At 36.1% G+C, this 18,930-nt stretch overlaps 1 protein-coding gene across 7 annotated transcripts in view; it reads right to left on the reverse strand.

Annotated features, from left to right (window-relative positions):
* Bicc1 (BicC family RNA binding protein 1) overlaps positions 1 to 18,930 on the reverse strand; it is a 294,638-nt gene that overhangs the window by 17,486 nt on the left and 258,222 nt on the right. For 6 of the 7 annotated variants that reach the window (XM_010603161.3, XM_010603144.3, XM_010603169.2 and 3 more), the window contains 13 exons: positions 17,654 to 17,812; positions 16,316 to 16,369; positions 15,009 to 15,203; positions 14,541 to 14,792; positions 12,431 to 12,562; positions 10,019 to 10,205; positions 8,024 to 8,185; positions 7,291 to 7,487; positions 7,032 to 7,161; positions 6,301 to 6,457; positions 4,567 to 4,732; positions 2,057 to 2,096; positions 1,679 to 1,833 (listed from right to left, as the gene is read on the reverse strand). In XM_010603161.3, the coding sequence (XP_010601463.1) occupies positions 1,679 to 1,833; positions 2,057 to 2,096; positions 4,567 to 4,732; positions 6,301 to 6,457; positions 7,032 to 7,161; positions 7,291 to 7,487; positions 8,024 to 8,185; positions 10,019 to 10,205; positions 12,431 to 12,562; positions 14,541 to 14,792; positions 15,009 to 15,203; positions 16,316 to 16,369; positions 17,654 to 17,812 (1,986 nt within the window). The remainder of the gene's footprint in view (positions 1 to 1,678; positions 1,834 to 2,056; positions 2,097 to 4,566; positions 4,733 to 6,300; positions 6,458 to 7,031; positions 7,162 to 7,290; positions 7,488 to 8,023; positions 8,186 to 10,018; positions 10,206 to 12,430; positions 12,563 to 14,540; positions 14,793 to 15,008; positions 15,204 to 16,315; positions 16,370 to 17,653; positions 17,813 to 18,930) is intronic. The other variant, XM_010603147.3, reaches the window with a different exon arrangement.

An 18,930-nucleotide genomic window follows, 5' to 3' on the forward strand; every position in this document is an offset into this window, starting at 1 on the left:
AAGCGTGCCTTGCCCATGTAGGGTTACTTAATGAACATTCATATGTGCAATCTCATCCTTCAGCTGGCCCTCAATTTTCTTCGGGACATATTTCTCCAGTAGGAACAGCAACAGCTGCTTGATATAACTAAGAATTTACTGTGCACCTGCTAAATATTGCAGACCCTCTCTGATGTCTTCCTCATTACAACCCAAATGAGAGAAGAGGCTCAGAGGAGAGAGGTAACTCCAGAGCTACACATCTCTGCAGTAGTTATGAGACCCCACAGTCCCTGCATGTGATCACCAAGTTACTAGAATGATCATCGTCTTCAACTTGTTATATTGTTTGTCTTAGAGAACAGAACTAGATGCACATTTCTAAAATCAATTAATTCTTGCAAACCACAGAAACACAATCAACAACCTAACACCTGCCAAAAGCCAGCGTGAGTGAAGTCCACCCAACAGAACCATGGTAGTGGTGGAGTGGGGTTGCATGGGGAGCGAGGCAGGTGTGGCATCAAAGTCCAAGAACCAGCAATAACTTTCAGGTTTTTGTTAACAAAGGAGATGTTTCTGTTCTCTCAGGGTTCTAGTGGCAGGAGAAGTGTACCTCCTACTGCCTCAAAATCTTTCCTAATGTTTCCTACATTCTTGCTGTAGAAGGTCAGTTCAATTTTTAAAATATAACCAGCCAGGTGGCTGGCAATTGCAGCTCTGACACTGAAATTCACAGAAGACTTTTCTTTTAAGCATTTCTATAGTATTTTCTTCTTTACTTATTTAAAAAGACAATAGGGGCGGACCTAGCATGTTTGCTTTTGCTTTTCATCATTACGGTGAAAATGGGTGGAGAAAAGAAGGTCAATCTACAAGTGTTAGTTATTAGACTAATACTTATGAAGCCCTTAACCAGCATTTATTTTTCAGCCTAAAGTGCTCTGGTTGAATGCTGTAACCTTAGATTAATCATTTTCATGCACATTTGGGTTTGCACAATCTCCCAACACAGTGTATGTGCAGGCTCACCCTCTAGACCCACCTCCACTCCAGAAGGCTTAGAACCCAGAGCTGACACTCAACTGCAAAAAGGCCTGCTCAGTGAGTCAGAGAAGCCTGACGGAGGAGTGTGGGACTCAGGGCCCCTCCTCCATGGGCTACGAATGCCAGCTTCTCGGTCTCACCCTGTGCAGTATAACCAACATCTGGGAAACATAAAAATTTTGGAGCTCTTGTTTGAGATATTTCCTACTGTGTTCTTGGCACATCTGAATACACTGAATTTTTAACTCATATCTCAAAATCTGTTTTTGTTGAATATTTGCCTTTTCCCCCATGGCAGCCTTCTGAGTGATACCCACAGACAAAAGGACTCTTTGTATATTTTTATGGGCTACTGCATCTGTTCTTTGCTTAATCTTAGTCCTACTTTGTCTTTTATGATACCCCTTCTCTAAAAAAGAAGACATCCAAATTTACATCTCCTTAACAGCTAATCAATATCTTGGAGAGAGACAGATTAAAGTGTAATATATAGGATTCCATCTGTTTTATTACAGAATGTTAACAAGGACAGAAATAGAAACAAGTCACCACTAATCATTCCTTCTGGCTACAAAGAAAGCTGAAGGAGATGACTGTCCCCTTTTACCAAGAGAAGAGAAAGGAAGACTGGGTAAAGTGTAGCTCTACAAACCTCGTAAGTAGTTGTCATGGTGGGTTTATAGGATACATGATTGGCTCTTCGCAGCTCCTTGATAGTTTCTGCTGGCATGGATTTAGAAAACCCCAGGCCACTCCAGGTGTTTGTAGGTGTTCTGACCTCCGTCACCACTGGTTTCTTTAACATAGCTTCGGAAAAGAGAATATAAAACTAATTCTTGGTATGTTTAACATATTTCATAAATAAAATATTGATGACATAGATGGTTTCTTCGATACATGTGAGGAAATTATATCTGAATGTTATTTCTTAACATGAAACAGCTAAAATAGCTTCATAAAACATTGTAAACAAAGAAATGGAAATGAAAACTGAAAGATAAAAACTTTGCATTATCAGTGTGTCATATACCTTTGGTTGCTAATAGCTTCTTTTGTTCATAGTCAAATGCCTGAAAATGAAACAGAGAAAATGTCCTTATTGCCAGTCTCTTCAAATGTCTTGCCAATATTTGATGGATAGAGAACAAAGGTTTTGACTATAGCCCATGAATCTGCTCAAGACATATGCTAAGCTCTGCACCATGATGTGACAGAAATCCAATGCAAGTATGATAAATTTAAACATTCATTCAAAAATAATTACTTAGAATAATGACTATTTCTGAGTAGATATCACGAAAGTCACAAGAGTTAGAATTTTCCCTTCAAAAAGAAGGGAAAAAAATCATATTTACAGTACCGAGAATAGCTAGCCTACCCAGACTACTATATGCTAAATCATAGTGAATAACCTATAGCGTTTACGCTATACATATTACCAAAATACTGTCCTCCTTTCTGACTCAAAATCCCTTCTTCAGGAAGGAAAGCATGACCTGAAGTGGTACAAACTTAAGATAACTTAAGACAGTTATTAGAATAATTGGCATAGTCTTTGCTTTCCAAGTGAGATAAACAGAAAATATTTAGCTTAATCTATAATAACATTAATAGATACAATAAAACTGAACCGTATTACCTTTTATGTACAGAACTAGGATGGCATCATACATTCATTCCATTAACACTGAGTAAATAATTATGATGCAGTCAGCGCTGTGCAGGGGCCAAATAGGTCTTTTGCAAAGAAAGTGATACAGGCACAGCTACATCTCAAATGCCAACCTATTGTCCTCAACCCCCAAATTAAGGAACTAGCTAGCTGATTTAAGCATGCCTCAAAGGGCTACCAGGAAAACTGAAAACCAATTGGCAAGATCTCTCTGACACTTCTCCTTGGAAGTCCATACTGTACACAGTGTCCATGTAATGTGCAGTCTGAGAGTAAAATGTGCTGTAACTAATGATTACGCTAAGATGATGAAAGCAAACAGAGGCTGTCCCTGATGAATTCCCAAAAAGCTGTCATACTGAAAAACATGAGAGTAAATAAGGAGATTTAATTTTTAGACAGCAGTGTTCATGTTTTTTGAAATCCGAGGTCTAAAATGTCTTTGAATCTTAAAACTCAACTTTTAATTATCAACATACAAGGGCCAAATATAGTGAAAAATCTAAATTCAACTGTTCAATAAGTATGTATTGAGCACCTATGGTTAAAAAATGTGCTAAGCTCTGTGAAAGTATACAATAATGAATCAAAAACAATCTATATTTTCAATGACTTACAGTTTAAGGACTGCAGAAGAAAAATAACTAAAATAGACTAAGGTGAGTGTGATAAGAAAGTGAAGAGATATAGCAATTAGGAGACAGATCCCATTTTTTGTCACAAAAGTCAGGGAAATCATCATTCTGTCTTCAGTGAATGCCCTGTGACTATTATCATTGATTTTTCAGTGATTTTATGAGTCATCTATTCGCTAAGGGCACATCTATGCTACTTAAGTTCAAACAATATCATCAAGAACATTCTCACCTATCCTGAAAGAAAGACACATAAAATTGGTTCTCTGAAAGCAATGTCTGATAGAAAAGAAGAACCACAAGAGAACAAAATCCACATGGAATGTATAGGGACTTGACAGTTCTTAAATCAGAAAATTTTAATTTATATGAACTGAATATAAACCCAACAGAGTAAATGATATAAATGCCTTTTATAATAATAATAATAATAATAATAATAATAATAATAATAATAGTTTAATTACATTATAAAGGCCATGATTTTAATTTAACAAATCACCTAAAAACTCATGAAAACATTGTGATACAAATGATTTTAAAAAAAAGACAAGAAAGATTGAATTATTCTTCTCACTGGAATAACAACAGTACAACTTAGTTCCACAAATTAATTTCTTTGATATATTTATGACAGAGTTTTTTGTTTCTAAGACTTTGTGACAAAAGTTTGCTCTTTTTTGGTAGTAGGGGGATGAGGGAGATAAATCCCTTAATATCAAGTAGGTAAATCTACCCAGGGCTTCTGGTCCTGCAAATTAAGATATTTATAAGAATCTCTAAAAGCACAAAATTCTTATTTTCCATACTATGTGAAAATCAGAATTCTATATTTCATGATTAGTAATTTACTTTGAAGTAACTTTCTATTTATCCAAGATAATGTTATGAGGGAGTAATACTTAGGAATAGAGTCTCATATTTATCTAAAATTTTTTCAAGTAAACAGATGAGTAATGTTATGTGCATAACACAGTGACAGAAATATCTTTATACCATTTTTATTATTTTACTTTTAAAAATTCAACTCACCTAGGATTAAGTCCTACATTTAATTTTTAATATTTGTAGCAAAAGCAATTCCTAACTACTATATATGTATGTAAATTTCATTTGACTACAGCCCTGTAGGAAAAGCTCATTTCTATACTATTGGTAAACACCCACTGAATTCTTTACACCCTAACCCTAGCACTCTACACTTGAATGGCTTTCCTGTTTTATTTTAGTTACCTGCATGTTGACATATGATGGTCGTGGGCCAAGGCGGGCCCTTTCAGAGTTTTGCTGGGCAGCTGCAGCCCTCTCTGCAGCGCGTTCACTCCCTGGAGCCTTCTTGTCAGCCAGAGGGCTTTCTACAGCACTCAGTTCAGGGTCTGAGAGCAACCTGTCAGTGCTGCTGTGAAATACAGATTGGAATTTAACATTCCACTATATATACACAAATGTACTGATTGTTTCCTATGTACCACATTTACTTTGCATGCTCAGCAACATGAACTACTTACATGTCTTATCTCATTTAGTCTACACAGCTGAACTATGATGTAGTTACTACTGTCTTTCCCATCTGACAGTTGAGGTAAACACCCTGTCCAAGGCCAACTTCTAATGTAAGTAGTGCAGCTGGAATTTGAACTCAGGCACTCTGAATCCAGGACCAGAGTCTGAAATCATTTCATGATATATACTTATACACAATAGAGTATGTTGCATGTAGTACAGAAATAAGAGATGTCCAGACAAGATTTCTAATTTTTACACATCAATGAGATACCAACGATTTGAGTATATAATGACTAAACAGAATCTGAGTAAACCTGAAGGCATACAAATTATTCAGTTCATGTGTGTGAAATCCATATAACAAAGGCAGAGAATAAATAAAAAATCCTCTTCAAAGCCTATTTAGAGGGATGGGAAGAGCATTAAAGTACTTCTCATAGTGAGTAGCGTACCTGAAATACAACCCATAAATATGCAGAATGCATGACTTCAGGTTCAAATCCAATTGTGCCGTTAGGCTCAAATAAAATAGGGATATATATTATCAATCAAAGAGCTGATTTATTTATTTGTTCATAGTCGTATTCATTCAACTATTCAGTTGCTGTGCCAGAGGAATTTAAAGGATTTAGAAAGGACAACAGGAATACACAAGTACAAACAATGAACTTTGCTTGACAAAAGTTGGCAGAAGCTTCACAGAGGAGATCTGAACAGGGTATTAAGGGGCACCACAAATGCTCTGGTGCCAAAGGCCTGGAGAACAGCAGCTGGAGGGAAGAGCATAAGGAAAGGAATCAGATGATGCAGATCCCTGGTGCTTGTTAACCAAAATGTGACCAGATTAGATTCAAGTTTTCAAAAAATTACTAGAGGGCAAAAAAAAAAAAAAAAAAAAAAAAAAAATACAGAGATGAAGCTGAAGAGCGCCTTGTGGCAGGAGACCACTCTGCAAGCTGCAGCTCTATCCAGATGGGAGACAGATGAAAGTCTCACACAAGCTCAAGGATGAAAGAAAAGAGTGTATGCTTCAAATGGTTCAATAGAGGCATGTCTCTAATTTGTACTACAGAAATGTTAATTTGGGTATCACTGCCATGTGAAGAAAAACAATGCAGAACTGAACAAGAGCAGAGTTTATAAAGCAAATTGTCTTTAGTGTAAAAGAGGAGGAAATACTACATATACTAATCTTTGCATAAAGATATTCTGTAAAGATTTATAGAACACTAACAGAGGAGAGGAAATCAAGTGGATGGATTGGACAGAAGCAAAACCTTTCGCCATAGAGCACCAGATTATTTAATAGAAAAAAAGGATAATCATGAAGAGAAGTGGAAAAGCCCACGGATGAGCGCTAACTTGCCTTGAGCTGAAGAGTACTAGATGAATTTAAAACAAATTTTCCCTGCTATACATTTCCTTTTAAAGAATCAAGGCTTTTAGGATTTAAATACATACTGTAAGTGTGAGTTTTTTGTGCCCTGCAATAGTTCTACTGTCTGCCTCTTGGCACAGGAGACTTTGGAAGGACACATCATTTGTTTCAAGTCACCAGCATTTCCAGAATGGGAAGGACTTCGAGGCATACCTACTTCAACAAAAGCATCATTACACCCTGCAAGGGAGAAGAAAAAAAGGGGGCATATAAACAACACACCTTGCAGTTGACAATTATCTGTAATGGAAAACAACAACAACAACAACAACAACAACAATGAAAACAGAACCCAACTCTGCAGAGACATTATCACCCTCACCCAAGAAGAACAGCTTTTAGCTGCAAAGAGTAAACCTCAACAAATACAAGCCAAAACAAAACTCAATGTGAAGAGAAGACCCTCGTAATTTTTAGTAATGAAGAATGTCAGAGGTAAAGAAATCATTAAAAAAATATACATTGGGGGTAAAAGAATATATATATAAGACAGAATAAGTATATAATATACATATATATAAATACTTTAGGAAGGTCCAGCGTGATGGGAAAGTAATGTTTTATGGAAATGGCTTTTTAATTTTTCACATCTTTGGAATTTCATTCAAGATACTGTCTTTGCACATTATTGAGGTAGGATGAGCCACATTTAGCTAGCAAAACCTACTCAATATCCCCAGGCAGACTCTCCACAACCCCCTTATCCAAGTAACAAATCAGACTGACATTCAGGAGGAAAATTATAGTTCCTGACCTTCTGCAGGGCTTGATTTAGAAGCCTGCTCTGTCCCAGTCATCTGGATGGATGGATCACCATGATTTGCACTCAGCACTTTTTCTCCAAGTGATGTAGTGGATATTACACCATATTTTATATTTGGAGACTAAAATAATAGAAAATAACACAGAGATATGGTCATAATTTTACAATTTAAATTTTATTTCTGGTAAAAACTGAAAAATGTTACAAGTGGCTTATCTCTCAACAACAGCATGGATCAGGGGGGCATTACCTGTGAGTGTCCATTTAAAGAAGCAGAGATTTTTTTGCCTTCCGTCTGCATACTGTTGACATGGACATCAACAGGAGTCAAGCCAGGAGGGGGAGATGGAGCTGTGTGCCCATAGGTGGGCACGCCAGACAACAAAATATTGGTTAATGTGGCTTGGGCAGTAGATGGAATCATAAGGTGTGGAATAGCAGAAAAACCTATGGAAATGGTTCATGAAGACAGATATTAATCTTAGCAGTAACAAGTTATTACTACTAACAATAAAAATATCAGTTTGGGGGCTGCAAATTCAGAAGAAAATTCAATTTTGGTATCTCTCTGTAACAGGTTTAACATTACTACAACACCATAAAGAATATTTAATGAAAGTCCCTCGCTGCACAAATGAAGAAATGAGCTACATTTAACCTGAGCACATGGCTAGCAAGCAAGCTGGGCTAAGTAGAGCCTAGTTTGATTCCCAGGTCTATAAATGTGTACCTTTACCACCGTTCCCTGCACATCACATTCTTCCTAACCTCTCATCACATTTGAGACTGAATTTCACGTGTATGAAAAAGTCACTGCTTTGTAGTACATTTTAATTAATCTACACACTGCAGAATTTCTGTTTGACCAGAGTATGCCTTCAACCAAAATTTTTCTCTAAGAAATTGAATCATTTGTAAATTTTATTTAAAAAACAGTAACATCTAAGAATACATGCCTTTGATTATACTTAAATGATACTGACCTGTGGCACTTGAAGTATTAGCAAGTGGTGGTGCCCATAAGGTAGGGCTCGGGGTGCCAGAACTTGGACTTTGCAAAGGACTGACTGAGCTATTCAGAGCGTTCAAGAGTGAGTTTGGGGTTGTTGATGTGTTCAGCGATAAGGTGGTGGGCCCCAACAAACCTGTGGTGAAGAAGTACAAGGTCAATACGTATGAACTCAAGATTTTAAAAGAAAGGTAGCACCAATATTGCCAGTTGGAATGCATATCAATATAATCTGATAGTTTCTAATTTTAAAATATGGGTGACAATTTTTCTTTCAAAAATTCACAAGAAACACTGCTTTATACAACTCCAACACAGAAAGCAGCTCACCCACAGAAAGATGCCATGTGAAAAGGAAAGACAGATGTGCCCAACCCAGACAGCAGTCGGGCTCACTGAGTACCACCAGGTACTTTGCATTCCCATCAAGCGGCCAAATGGCAAAATTCTGCTCAAGTCAACACTCATTTTCATTTTCCTGTCTAAGATGTCACGTGCTTCCAAACAAATGCTTTTCAAACCACTCATATTTAGTGGTGACTAGGGAACACTTTCCTGTTGTACAGTGGGTTTCACATGGTCTCTTTGTAGATAGCTACCAGAAATCATTTTTATATGTCAGAAGCTATATGTGAATTATTTTGGCTCCATCCCAATAATGAAACATCCTTCAGAAAAATAATTTCTTTTTGTTTCCTGCTGGAAGAATTCAATGCTTGATTTAAGCAATGAAATTTTTCTTCAGGCATTTAAATATGTTCTAAAGTAAACTGTGCATTTGTATTCATGTTTCCAGGAATACACATAAAACATTCAGTATTACAGTATAGGTACAGCCATGGAAACATTTTTAAAGTTCAGGACTCTGTATCTTCACTCATGTTTTTCTCACTTGTGCAAGATGACCTAGGCTTCTGCTAAGTTACCTGGTTGGCATCTCCTGGCTCATAGGTACTACTATCTTACTATGACTCTCTTCAGGTCCCTGTGACAGGGATAATTTGGTAGATTAGGGACCAAGAAATTAAACTTTTTTTATTGAATCAGGTTCTAGGAATGGCTATTTGGAGTCTTAATCATACTATAATCATAGTACATTTTTAAAAGCAAAAACCGGTATTAGAAAAAGTAAATTTTAAAGAGTGTTCTGTCTCAACTCAGCACTGAATGAGAAAGAGTGATTTGCTGGCTTACTGCATGTGCTTTTTACATAAAGGTAGTTGAGAAATGTGCAAGAAAGCGATGAACCTAATCTACCTGTAAAGGAGCAGCAAACTCCAGCCTATGAAGTGGCAGACCACAGATGAAGCCGTAGACATCATCACGACTAATGGTGGCTCACTGTGCTTTCTTAACAAACAAAAATCCTAAGATGAAATCGTTCCTTCATTTTTCTGTTCTTTGCTTTACATATGAATATAGGCTCATTTGCTTTCCTTGTGGCTGCAGGCCAGGCTTCCTTTGCGCCTAGGCTTGGCAAATCTAAACACTGGGGGTGCGCTCTGATTGTTTTCCCTCTCCTCTTCCCACCCCTCATACAGATTTGCAATTACTTTCTGAAAGCAAACTGGATAATCTTTATCTCTAGGGACTGATGGCAATATTGCAAACGCCACAGAGAACAAACACATAAATTATAGTCAGCCTGCTCACTTCAACCTCAATGGCATTCTTAATTTAGAAGAACAAACACAGCCAATGAAAATAAAACAGTCAGACCTTGATTATTTATGCCAACACAAGAAGAATCTGGGTAACCAAAATCCACAGAGTTTAACAAAAGAAAAAAGCAAAATGAAACAAAAGAGAATAGAAAGATTCAAATTTTGTTGCTTTTTACCTGATTTTAGGGCTTGGAGAAAAAACAAACAGCATTTAAATGCAGACCCAAACGGTAGAAAGAAATGTAACAGGGGACTAGATAAGCATCCCCAGTGACTGAGAAGCACTGTAATAATAAATTGTATACCTAGTCCAGTGAGTCCGAGGCCTGCAGAAGCTAAGATATCCAGGCTGGGACATGCCAGGCCGGCAGGGCATGATGCTGGGGTTGGACTGGTTGCTACGGTAACCCCACTGCTTTCAAGTCCGAGGAGACATTTCCTTGCTTCATACATATTTAAGGCATTTCTCTCAACACTTTTCACAATCACAGACTATGAAAACACATAATGGGAAAAAAAAAAGTGACATGCAAGTAGTCTACAATGAATGCTGGGGAAGAGGTGGGTGGAAAATGCAAATGCAAATAAGAATGCCACTTGGGGGATATATTAATGCTGCTTTAAATAAGTTGCAAATTCTAACCACTCATTTCTGAAATTTACTCCTGTTAAAACTGCAAAGTGTTAGTCACCATTTTTACATGTGTCTTATGTTCTACTCACCATGACACCAAAACCTGATGGAATGGGAGTCATTATTCATATTCAGGAAGCTAAGAGATTTAATTAAGGGTATGACACACCTGCAGGAAGGCAGAAGAGGACCAGAACTTAGGTCTCTCTCCACAGGTCTTGCCTTTACTGTAAGCCCTCTCACCTCCCCTCTGTGAACCAAATCCAAGGTGTTATCATTTACAGATGACAGAGTAACAGTCACTTACATTTGACATTTACGGTCTATGAGCTAACCAAAAGACTTTAAGATACCACTATTTCTCACTGATGGCACAGCTAAAGCAAAGCTTAGAGTAACAAGGAAAATCTGAACAATGAATCTTCATTCCTTCTATGAATTCATATAGTAAATTGAACACAGGAACATAAGGGAATAAGCTTCCAATGGAAAATAAAGAAAATCTGTGCTGAGAAACCAGTTAAAGGGGTAACCAGAATCTGGCTAGCTAGGCATAATTAAGTAGCCCAGCAATGCTGCATGGGTTTGGACTTCCTATCTAGAATTTGTCCCTGACATCTGCTATTTCTTACTGAATTAAGAGTTTTCTTGTCCTTGTCTATTTTTACATGGATAAATACTCAAACATCTCTTCTGTATTCATCATTTAGCCTGGGCATGTATAGATTAGCCAAGCATAAAGCTTCACAATACATTTTCTTCTCTAACTTTAAACTCATTACAAGTTCATTAGAATCAGGATTTTCTTTTCTTTAGAAGGTTTGTTTTTTCTTCAGGTGGATAGTAAATAACATTATTTACACATATATAATATTATATATAATTCATAAGCCATTATATAGGGTATATAACAGGTTTATAGTTTAGAAATTTTAAAACTGGAAGCCACAACTGTTTGGTGTCTTATCATAGCACATTAGAGATTTCAACTTGGTTCAGGAATTTTTTTTCTCCTAAGTTTTCCATAAACGTAACATGGCTACATTACAAATTCTTTTATCTTGAAAATTTTTTAAACATAGAAAACCAAGGTAAATATACCATCTATGTATTTAACAGCTGTAATAAGGGCTGATTTTTTAGTTTTTGAGTTTTGCCAAAGAAACTGAGTATGCCCCTTATTTATTTCCTAAGTCAATTTTCCCTCCTTGAAATTCGTATGCATCCTACCAGACAGTGCTTTATATATACACATAAGTGCTACCATTTAGTAGGTGCTATCATGCAGTTTCATTTTTCCATTCAGCACCATTCTTGCTATTTCCCTGGTGGAAAGATGTCTTCAGTGTGTGTAACTAACAGTAGAATGACTACAAATAGGGAATCAATATTCTCAGTGTAATAAGACGGTCCCAAGTTGCTCTTCACAGTGGCTACGTCAATTTCTATAATCTTAATCTGAGAACATTCCTCTTCCCTCATGTTCTCACTAGCATTTACCATCAGATTTATACCACTAAACTTTTACTGTACATGTAATTATTGAAATTTTGTACTATCTTGGAGGAGAGGTTCAAAGAAGGCATTAAAATCTTTCTTAAAAAGAATGGCAACTGTTCTTTAAATCCTAAGGTGACCTCAGTGGCTGGGATACAGTAAACACTTTACATATAGTTTTGATCGCACTGGATACACAACTCATACACACACACACACACACACACACACACACACACACGTCACACATAGCACACAAGTTAACTTTATCGACTCACTGGTAACAAAAAAAAAGCTTAAAGCTACCAGATTTCAAATTGAGGAAAAAAAGTTTTCTGTCTTTTACACGTAGAGAAAAATTAATTTACTAAAAACAGACTCTAAAACCAACAAAGATATAAGGAAAACGATAATGAATTCTGTTACAAAAGTATATTGATATAATTAACTATATATAATTGATATATAATGACATTATATATTAGAGTAATAGTTTCATGTACATACAAATACACATATATATAAAATAAAACTGCAGAGAACATGGCATGATACATAACTCTCTGGGTCCAGGTTCTGAACCAACCTTGCTTGGCTGTTTTGGCTTTGGTTTAATACTGATAAAGACATCCAGCTGTTCCATCAACTGAGCAATGAACTGTGGATCTACTTCAATTTCTTCCTTCATATCAAACATCAACACAAGAGGAAGACAACCCTGGAAAAAGTCACAATAGAGACATAGGATTTAATCATTTCAACACTTGCTAATTGACCATCCATACAAATAATGCAGCATTTTACAGATTTAAAGAGCAAAACAAAGTATTAAAGTTCAGTTATATACCTTCACATAGCTTGAAGGGCTGTGTGGAAATAATATTTAAGAAGAAATTATGTATCTTAAATTTTTGGTTTGGGACCCGTATATTTTTATTCTCTTCACCTTGAAAAAGTCCTCAATTCTTGGACTTGTCTTACTGGTGATGGTAGAAATGAGATTCTCAACCACATCAAGGTAACAAAGACTTGCATTTAAAGGGCATTTTAAAAAACACTTTCCATTTTGGCACAGCCTTGCTTGTCCCACACATATCTGTATGTTGGTAAGCCTGCCCATTCTTTTGAGCCAGTGCAGTTTTTCACTATTTTTTAAAGGGATCCTATATTGTCTCAGTTAATCAGAGGCTTCCTCACCAACCCAAGTCCCATTTCCCTTCTAAAGCAGCTCAAGCTATAACTCATTCCAGAAGTGAACTCTTGCTACTCTCCCTTCCTTGGCCTACATCTCTTATTAGCACTGCAGAGTTTAGGTAGATTTTTTTTTCTCTGATGCTTTCTTCCTGCCCCTAATCTACTGAGTACAAGAAACACATAAAACATGCTTTCTTATGTGCAGGATCCTACTCAGATGTATGTCAACCACTGGCTGTTTGAGTTCATACTCATCTATGAGAAGTTAATGTTAAGCACATTAAAATATTATGTGCCATTTCACTCGTAGATAAGAGTGATTTTTTTCTAGAGACAGTACTAAATGAAAAGGTGATTAAAATATAGGAAAAGCCTTTTAATGTAATATTGTGTAATATTATGTCTCATTTGTACTTTTGGCAGATGGGATCACAGTATGAATGTGAATCCATAGCTGGTCAGAATGCTGAAGAAAGTTTACTCAAACTTACTAAAAAATTACATCTAAAGTACTTATGAAAATATGAAGTTATTCTAACAATTCATAGATATGTATATGCTACCTAAATGGTAGTATACTAGACATAGCCTAATAAATTGCCCCAAAAAGAAAACATTCACCAAAAATAAATTTCTTAAAATTATATTACAATCCTTCATGATTAGAGAACAAACTTTCATCTGCCAGAATGGAATCAACAGTACAAATTTCTGAAAGTTTCTCCAAAATGAATTCTGCAAGTTAATAATAGCAAAGGTCACACTGGATGCTGATTTAAATGTCACTGAAGGTTGAACACTGAACAAGGGAATATAGTTTTTAATAAGAATATCTGTAAGCCCAGCAATATGCTCATCCATTTTGTTATTATATATATTTAAACCTACACACTGGGGTTTTAATTGAACATAGGAAGGAAAGAAATATTATAAATCAGAAGCAGCATTAAACTATAAATCTGTTTTTTTCAATGTGTAATACAAATACTTATGGCTTAAATTGTATTAATTTAATTAAATCAGAAGCTTATGAAATACACAAATATTTCAAGCCACAAAAAGACATTTTTGAAACTGTACTGTATCCCTAAATGTACCAATAAACTCAAAAAAAAAGACATTTTTGAGGATGAAATTTAATCAGTATCTATACTTTCCTGTTTAAATGGAAACTTTTTTGTTAAGTGCAAATTGCACATTAGTACAACATATCGGATAAAAAATAAGAATTATTTTCAATCCATGCCACAGGACACAGAAAATTATTTCATTGTAACCTCTTGTGTTTTTAGACTAAATTAAAAAAAACACAAGATATTAAAGCTGTTGCAACATTATGAACTTTATTCTTCCAGTTTACTTTCTTTTAGCAACAAACTTTCCTATTAGTGAGGCTTCTAAAGTACTTTCTTAAATACTACATTAGTACAGTGAAGGCCACAATGCATAATGTACTCAAAGAAGTTCAATAAAAATTGTAACCCTAATTTCAATAACCTTACCATGAGATATTGCCTGGCAAGACAGACAGACTCAATGGTGCCCTGGAGGTAGACGGTGGATTTCTTCTGTGGGTTACTGGGATCGGGAAAGTGGATCTGAGCACCTGTTCTCTGCATGATATGCTTCATATTGCTCCCATTTCGCCCCATCATAAAGAGATGATGCTGAGCTGCGATGTCCAGCTGCGTGCTCACAGGAATAGCGGATGCTAAGCTCCCAGCAAGATGTTCTAACAGCATGGCCGTTCCTTCCTAACAGAAAAGGGTGGGAAGAAATAGTCCTATAAAATACAACTGTCCATATCTAGGCAAAAAGTCTACCACACTTCTAACAGCAACAGAAAAATACAGTATATTCTATAATCCAAAAGAATATGAAAGGAAATTAGAAAATAAAAGAAATTAGTCTAACATTCCTTAAGAACACAATTTCCATGATTTGTACACTTGGGATGTCAGGTCACTTACCTTTACAGCACTAGTGTTATTCTGAGACCCTCGTACTATGACAGTAGCACCATACATTCGGGAACGCTGTTTAAATGACACTGAAATGTTGTATGTCTGGGATATGTGCTGAATAGAGGGGGAACTAGGATCGGGAACTGGTTGAAGAATTCCAGCAATTGGTAACTCAAACATCAGCACCAAAGGAAGCAGCTCCTAAAATAAAATTATAAGAACTTCAAGCAGATTATAAAGCATTGTACATTTAGAGATGTGTATAGTTCATCTGCTCTTTTCTGAAGATGAATTTATAGCCCAAATTGCTTTTAAGGTAAACTTTTAGCTTAGGTAGACCATATAAAGTTTTCTTAAACAGGAGGATTTTACAAAACTTGAGGGCTCAGACTCACACCGTCTGTAGCATTTTTCCTCAAGCTGCTACTGACCATTTAAAAATCATCAAAGAAACTGAGTAAGATGAAATCCACCGTCTCTGAAAAAAGGTTTCAATAGAAAGAAATTTAAAAGTAACATAGTACCTCATTTTTAATGCTGACAATAAAATCCATACAGTAAGATTTAGATAATGCTTGCCGGAATGAACATGAAAACAATTTTCACTACTATTGTCTACTTTTTGAAGATACTGGTTATAAAATGATAAAAGTATAATATGTTAAAGCTTGATAATGCAGTTTTCAGTGTAGAGGTCTTTTGCTTCTTTCATTAGATTGATTCCTAGATACTTCATTTTTGGGGATGCTATTGTGAAAGGAACTGTTTCCCTAATTTCTCTTTCAGTGAGTCTGTTATTTGTGTAGAGAAGGCTATTGGTTTTTTAGTGTTGACCTTGTATCCAGCTACTCTGCTAAAAGTGTCAATGAAGTCTAGGAGTCTTTTGGTGGAGTTTTTTGGGTCTTCAATGTACAGTATCATATTGTCAGCAAATAATGACAGTTTAACGTCTTCCTTTCCTATCTTTATTGCTTTAATTTCTTTCTCTGGTCTAATTGCTGTGGCTAATGTTTCCAGAACTATATTGAAGAGGAGCAGTGATAGTGGGCATCCTTATCTTGTTCCTGATTTTAACATGAAGGTTTTCAGTTTTTGGCCATTTAATATGATGTTGGCTGTTGGTTTTTCACAGATAGCCTTTATTAAGTTGAGATATAGACCATCTATTCCAATTTGTTGCAGAGTTTTTTTTATCATGAATGGGTGTTGAATTTTGTCAAATGCTTGTTTTGCATTTATCAAGAGGATCATATGGTTTTTGTCCTTGACATATTACAACATCAGTTTATATTATTGAAGTAATCAATAGTTACCCGAATTCTAACTCGGGCAGATTCTACTCCTGCTGGTTGTCCTGCTATAGATACCTGCAAAAGTAAGAAAATATAGTTAGAAATGACACTCACATCTGCTTTTCCAGTTATCTACGTTCTTATTACTCAAAGTGTGGTCCAGGGATAAATAAAATCAAATTAGTATTATTTAGGAGCTCATTAAAAATACAGGTTTTCAGGCCCCTATGCAGACCTGCTTAGCCAAAATTTGCATTTTCATGAGATCTGATCATCCATACCGTACCTTGGACTGAAGCTCCACAGTTCGCATATTTTCCATGAGGTCTTCATTCCCTCTTTATCATTAGTCTTGTTCTGATATTTTTATCCCCTCTATTTAAACTCTACATGCCAGTACCTAGCAATCACATGGTTGCACTAGGCCAGTGGTGGTGGACCTATAGCACACGTGCCACAGTGGGCTGTTTGTATCACTGAAAACTCTAAAACGTTCACTATCACTGCACTAGGCTCTCAAACACTGAACTGCTTTCATACCAGCAGGCAAACAATCACTGTCCCAAAACCCACTTTTCTCCACTCTTCTCCTGGGATTCCCTAGTCTTCCTATGTCCACTGATTCAAACATGGGTGTCACACTGGGTGGGGCTGCAGGAACACCAGAACACTGCTTAAGGCTGATGGTCATGACATAGCAATTGTTAGATATTTTTATTAATGCCCTTGCCTTGTAGCACGGCTGTCTCGTCCTTTATGCATACACCCCACTATCACCATTAGTACTTGTTCAGAAATGTCATCTTTGTGGCTGACAATTTCTAGTCTTATGATTCAGAGAGAACATTTCCAAATAACACAAATAGTACTATCAGTTCTTCAAGTGCTTGCATGTAGACAGCTGACTTCCAAACAAAAGAACTAGAAAACCTGAATAGAGAGGGACATAATTCAGGCAGGTGAGGAAGCTCCCTCTAGGAAGGGGATCTGGTGCTGCCTACAGGAGACAGGTGTTGTCTCTGCAGACAGAGTGGAGGCCCTGGCCAGCCTCCTGCTCTAGGCAAGCTCCCCGGCCCTTGCATGCTCGACAGACTCTCTTGGCTTCACATAAGAGCTTTATTTGATGAGCATCACACTCTTCCTGCTTCCCACCAACCACGCAGAGATCAAGTGTAGGCCCTACTCATAGGTCATCCTCACAGAAGTACAGCACCACCGTCTCCCCGCAGGGAGTCACACAATCCATACTGAGTGTCATTTCAATGATAACATTTTGTTCTCATCTCTCAAAAAAGATATTATTCTGAAAGTTAAGGCTGTGCTTCAATCCATAAAAGTTCCTGTGAAAAGACAACTCACCTGGTTGCTTTTTTCTGCTTGGTTATTTCTGTTGGAATCTGGAAAGTGGATGTGGCATCCTGTTTCTTCCATCACTTTTTTAATATTGTTGCCACCCTTGCCAATTACATGTGAGTGCTCTGTATGTGAAACGTCCATTTTCAACGTGACTCGATTGCTCTATGTGGAAATAATGTATTATTTCTTGATGTATGAGGTGAAAGAACAAATCTAGTTCTTTTAGGTATTTAAAAACTTGATCCAATGAGAAACCATATAGATTTCTTAATAAGATAATCTCCATCTAAAATGCTCAATTTCTATCAATTTATCTTTGGTTTCTGAAAAAAATTGTCATTTTGAGACACAACTTTCAGAAGAAACAGATAAGATATATTTTTCCATCAAAGTAATTTTTTTGCAAAGTACTCTTTAAGTAGAGTCAGCTACAATTAAGTTATTTTTTCTTTAAAGATATTATTCATGAAATATTTAATTAAAGTACTCAAAAATCGATGAAAACATAGTTACAAGAGTAAAGATATGCAAGTTATAGGGCTGTAGAACTAAGATAATAGAAAACTAGAAGTAAACAGAAAGCTCAAAACTGTGAATATGGAAGTATTTATAAGCACTGCTCTCACAATTTCTGTAATAGTTCATGTGGACCCTCATAACATAGACCTATTATTGCAGCTGGTAGGAAAGACTGAGGAAGAGGTCACGAAGCGCTCACACGCTTCTGGCAGCAAAATTGAAACACACACAAACTAGAAGATAGGTCACATTAAAGCAAGAGACATGATAATTAAACAGTGGTCGTATTGAAATTGATGTATTGCATTTTAGGAAATTTAGCTTTCTAAAACTATAAAGACTGACATTAGACTCCTTCTAATTTATAAGACTGTTACAGAAATTCCATAGTCCTTAAAGTAAAATTAAAAAGTCTTTAGTACAAGATGTTAAAAATTGGTAATTTTAAACCTTCTGAAATCTTAATCTTAATTTGTATCCGTTAAGCATTTTGATTTTTAAATGTAATTCAGTTTGTACTAGCTTCAGCAGCACATAAGAAACTTAATTCAGTGTAACCTTGGAAATACAGGAAGGTATTCTGCTTTTGGAGAATACTTTAAAGCATTTAGTGATTATAAGATAAATAATTCTTAAAAATATTTTCAAAAAATACCAAAAAAATACCAGAATAACAAAAGAAAGGAGGAGGAAGAGCTCAGAAATTATACCAATAAAATAACTAAGTGGCAAAAAAAAAAAAAAAAAAAATTTAAAAAACA

Source organism: Fukomys damarensis, unplaced genomic scaffold (genome assembly GCF_012274545.1).
Source record: "Fukomys damarensis isolate Sample0158 unplaced genomic scaffold, DMR_v1.0_HiC HiC_scaffold_20, whole genome shotgun sequence".
NCBI lineage: Eukaryota > Metazoa > Chordata > Mammalia > Rodentia > Bathyergidae > Fukomys > Fukomys damarensis.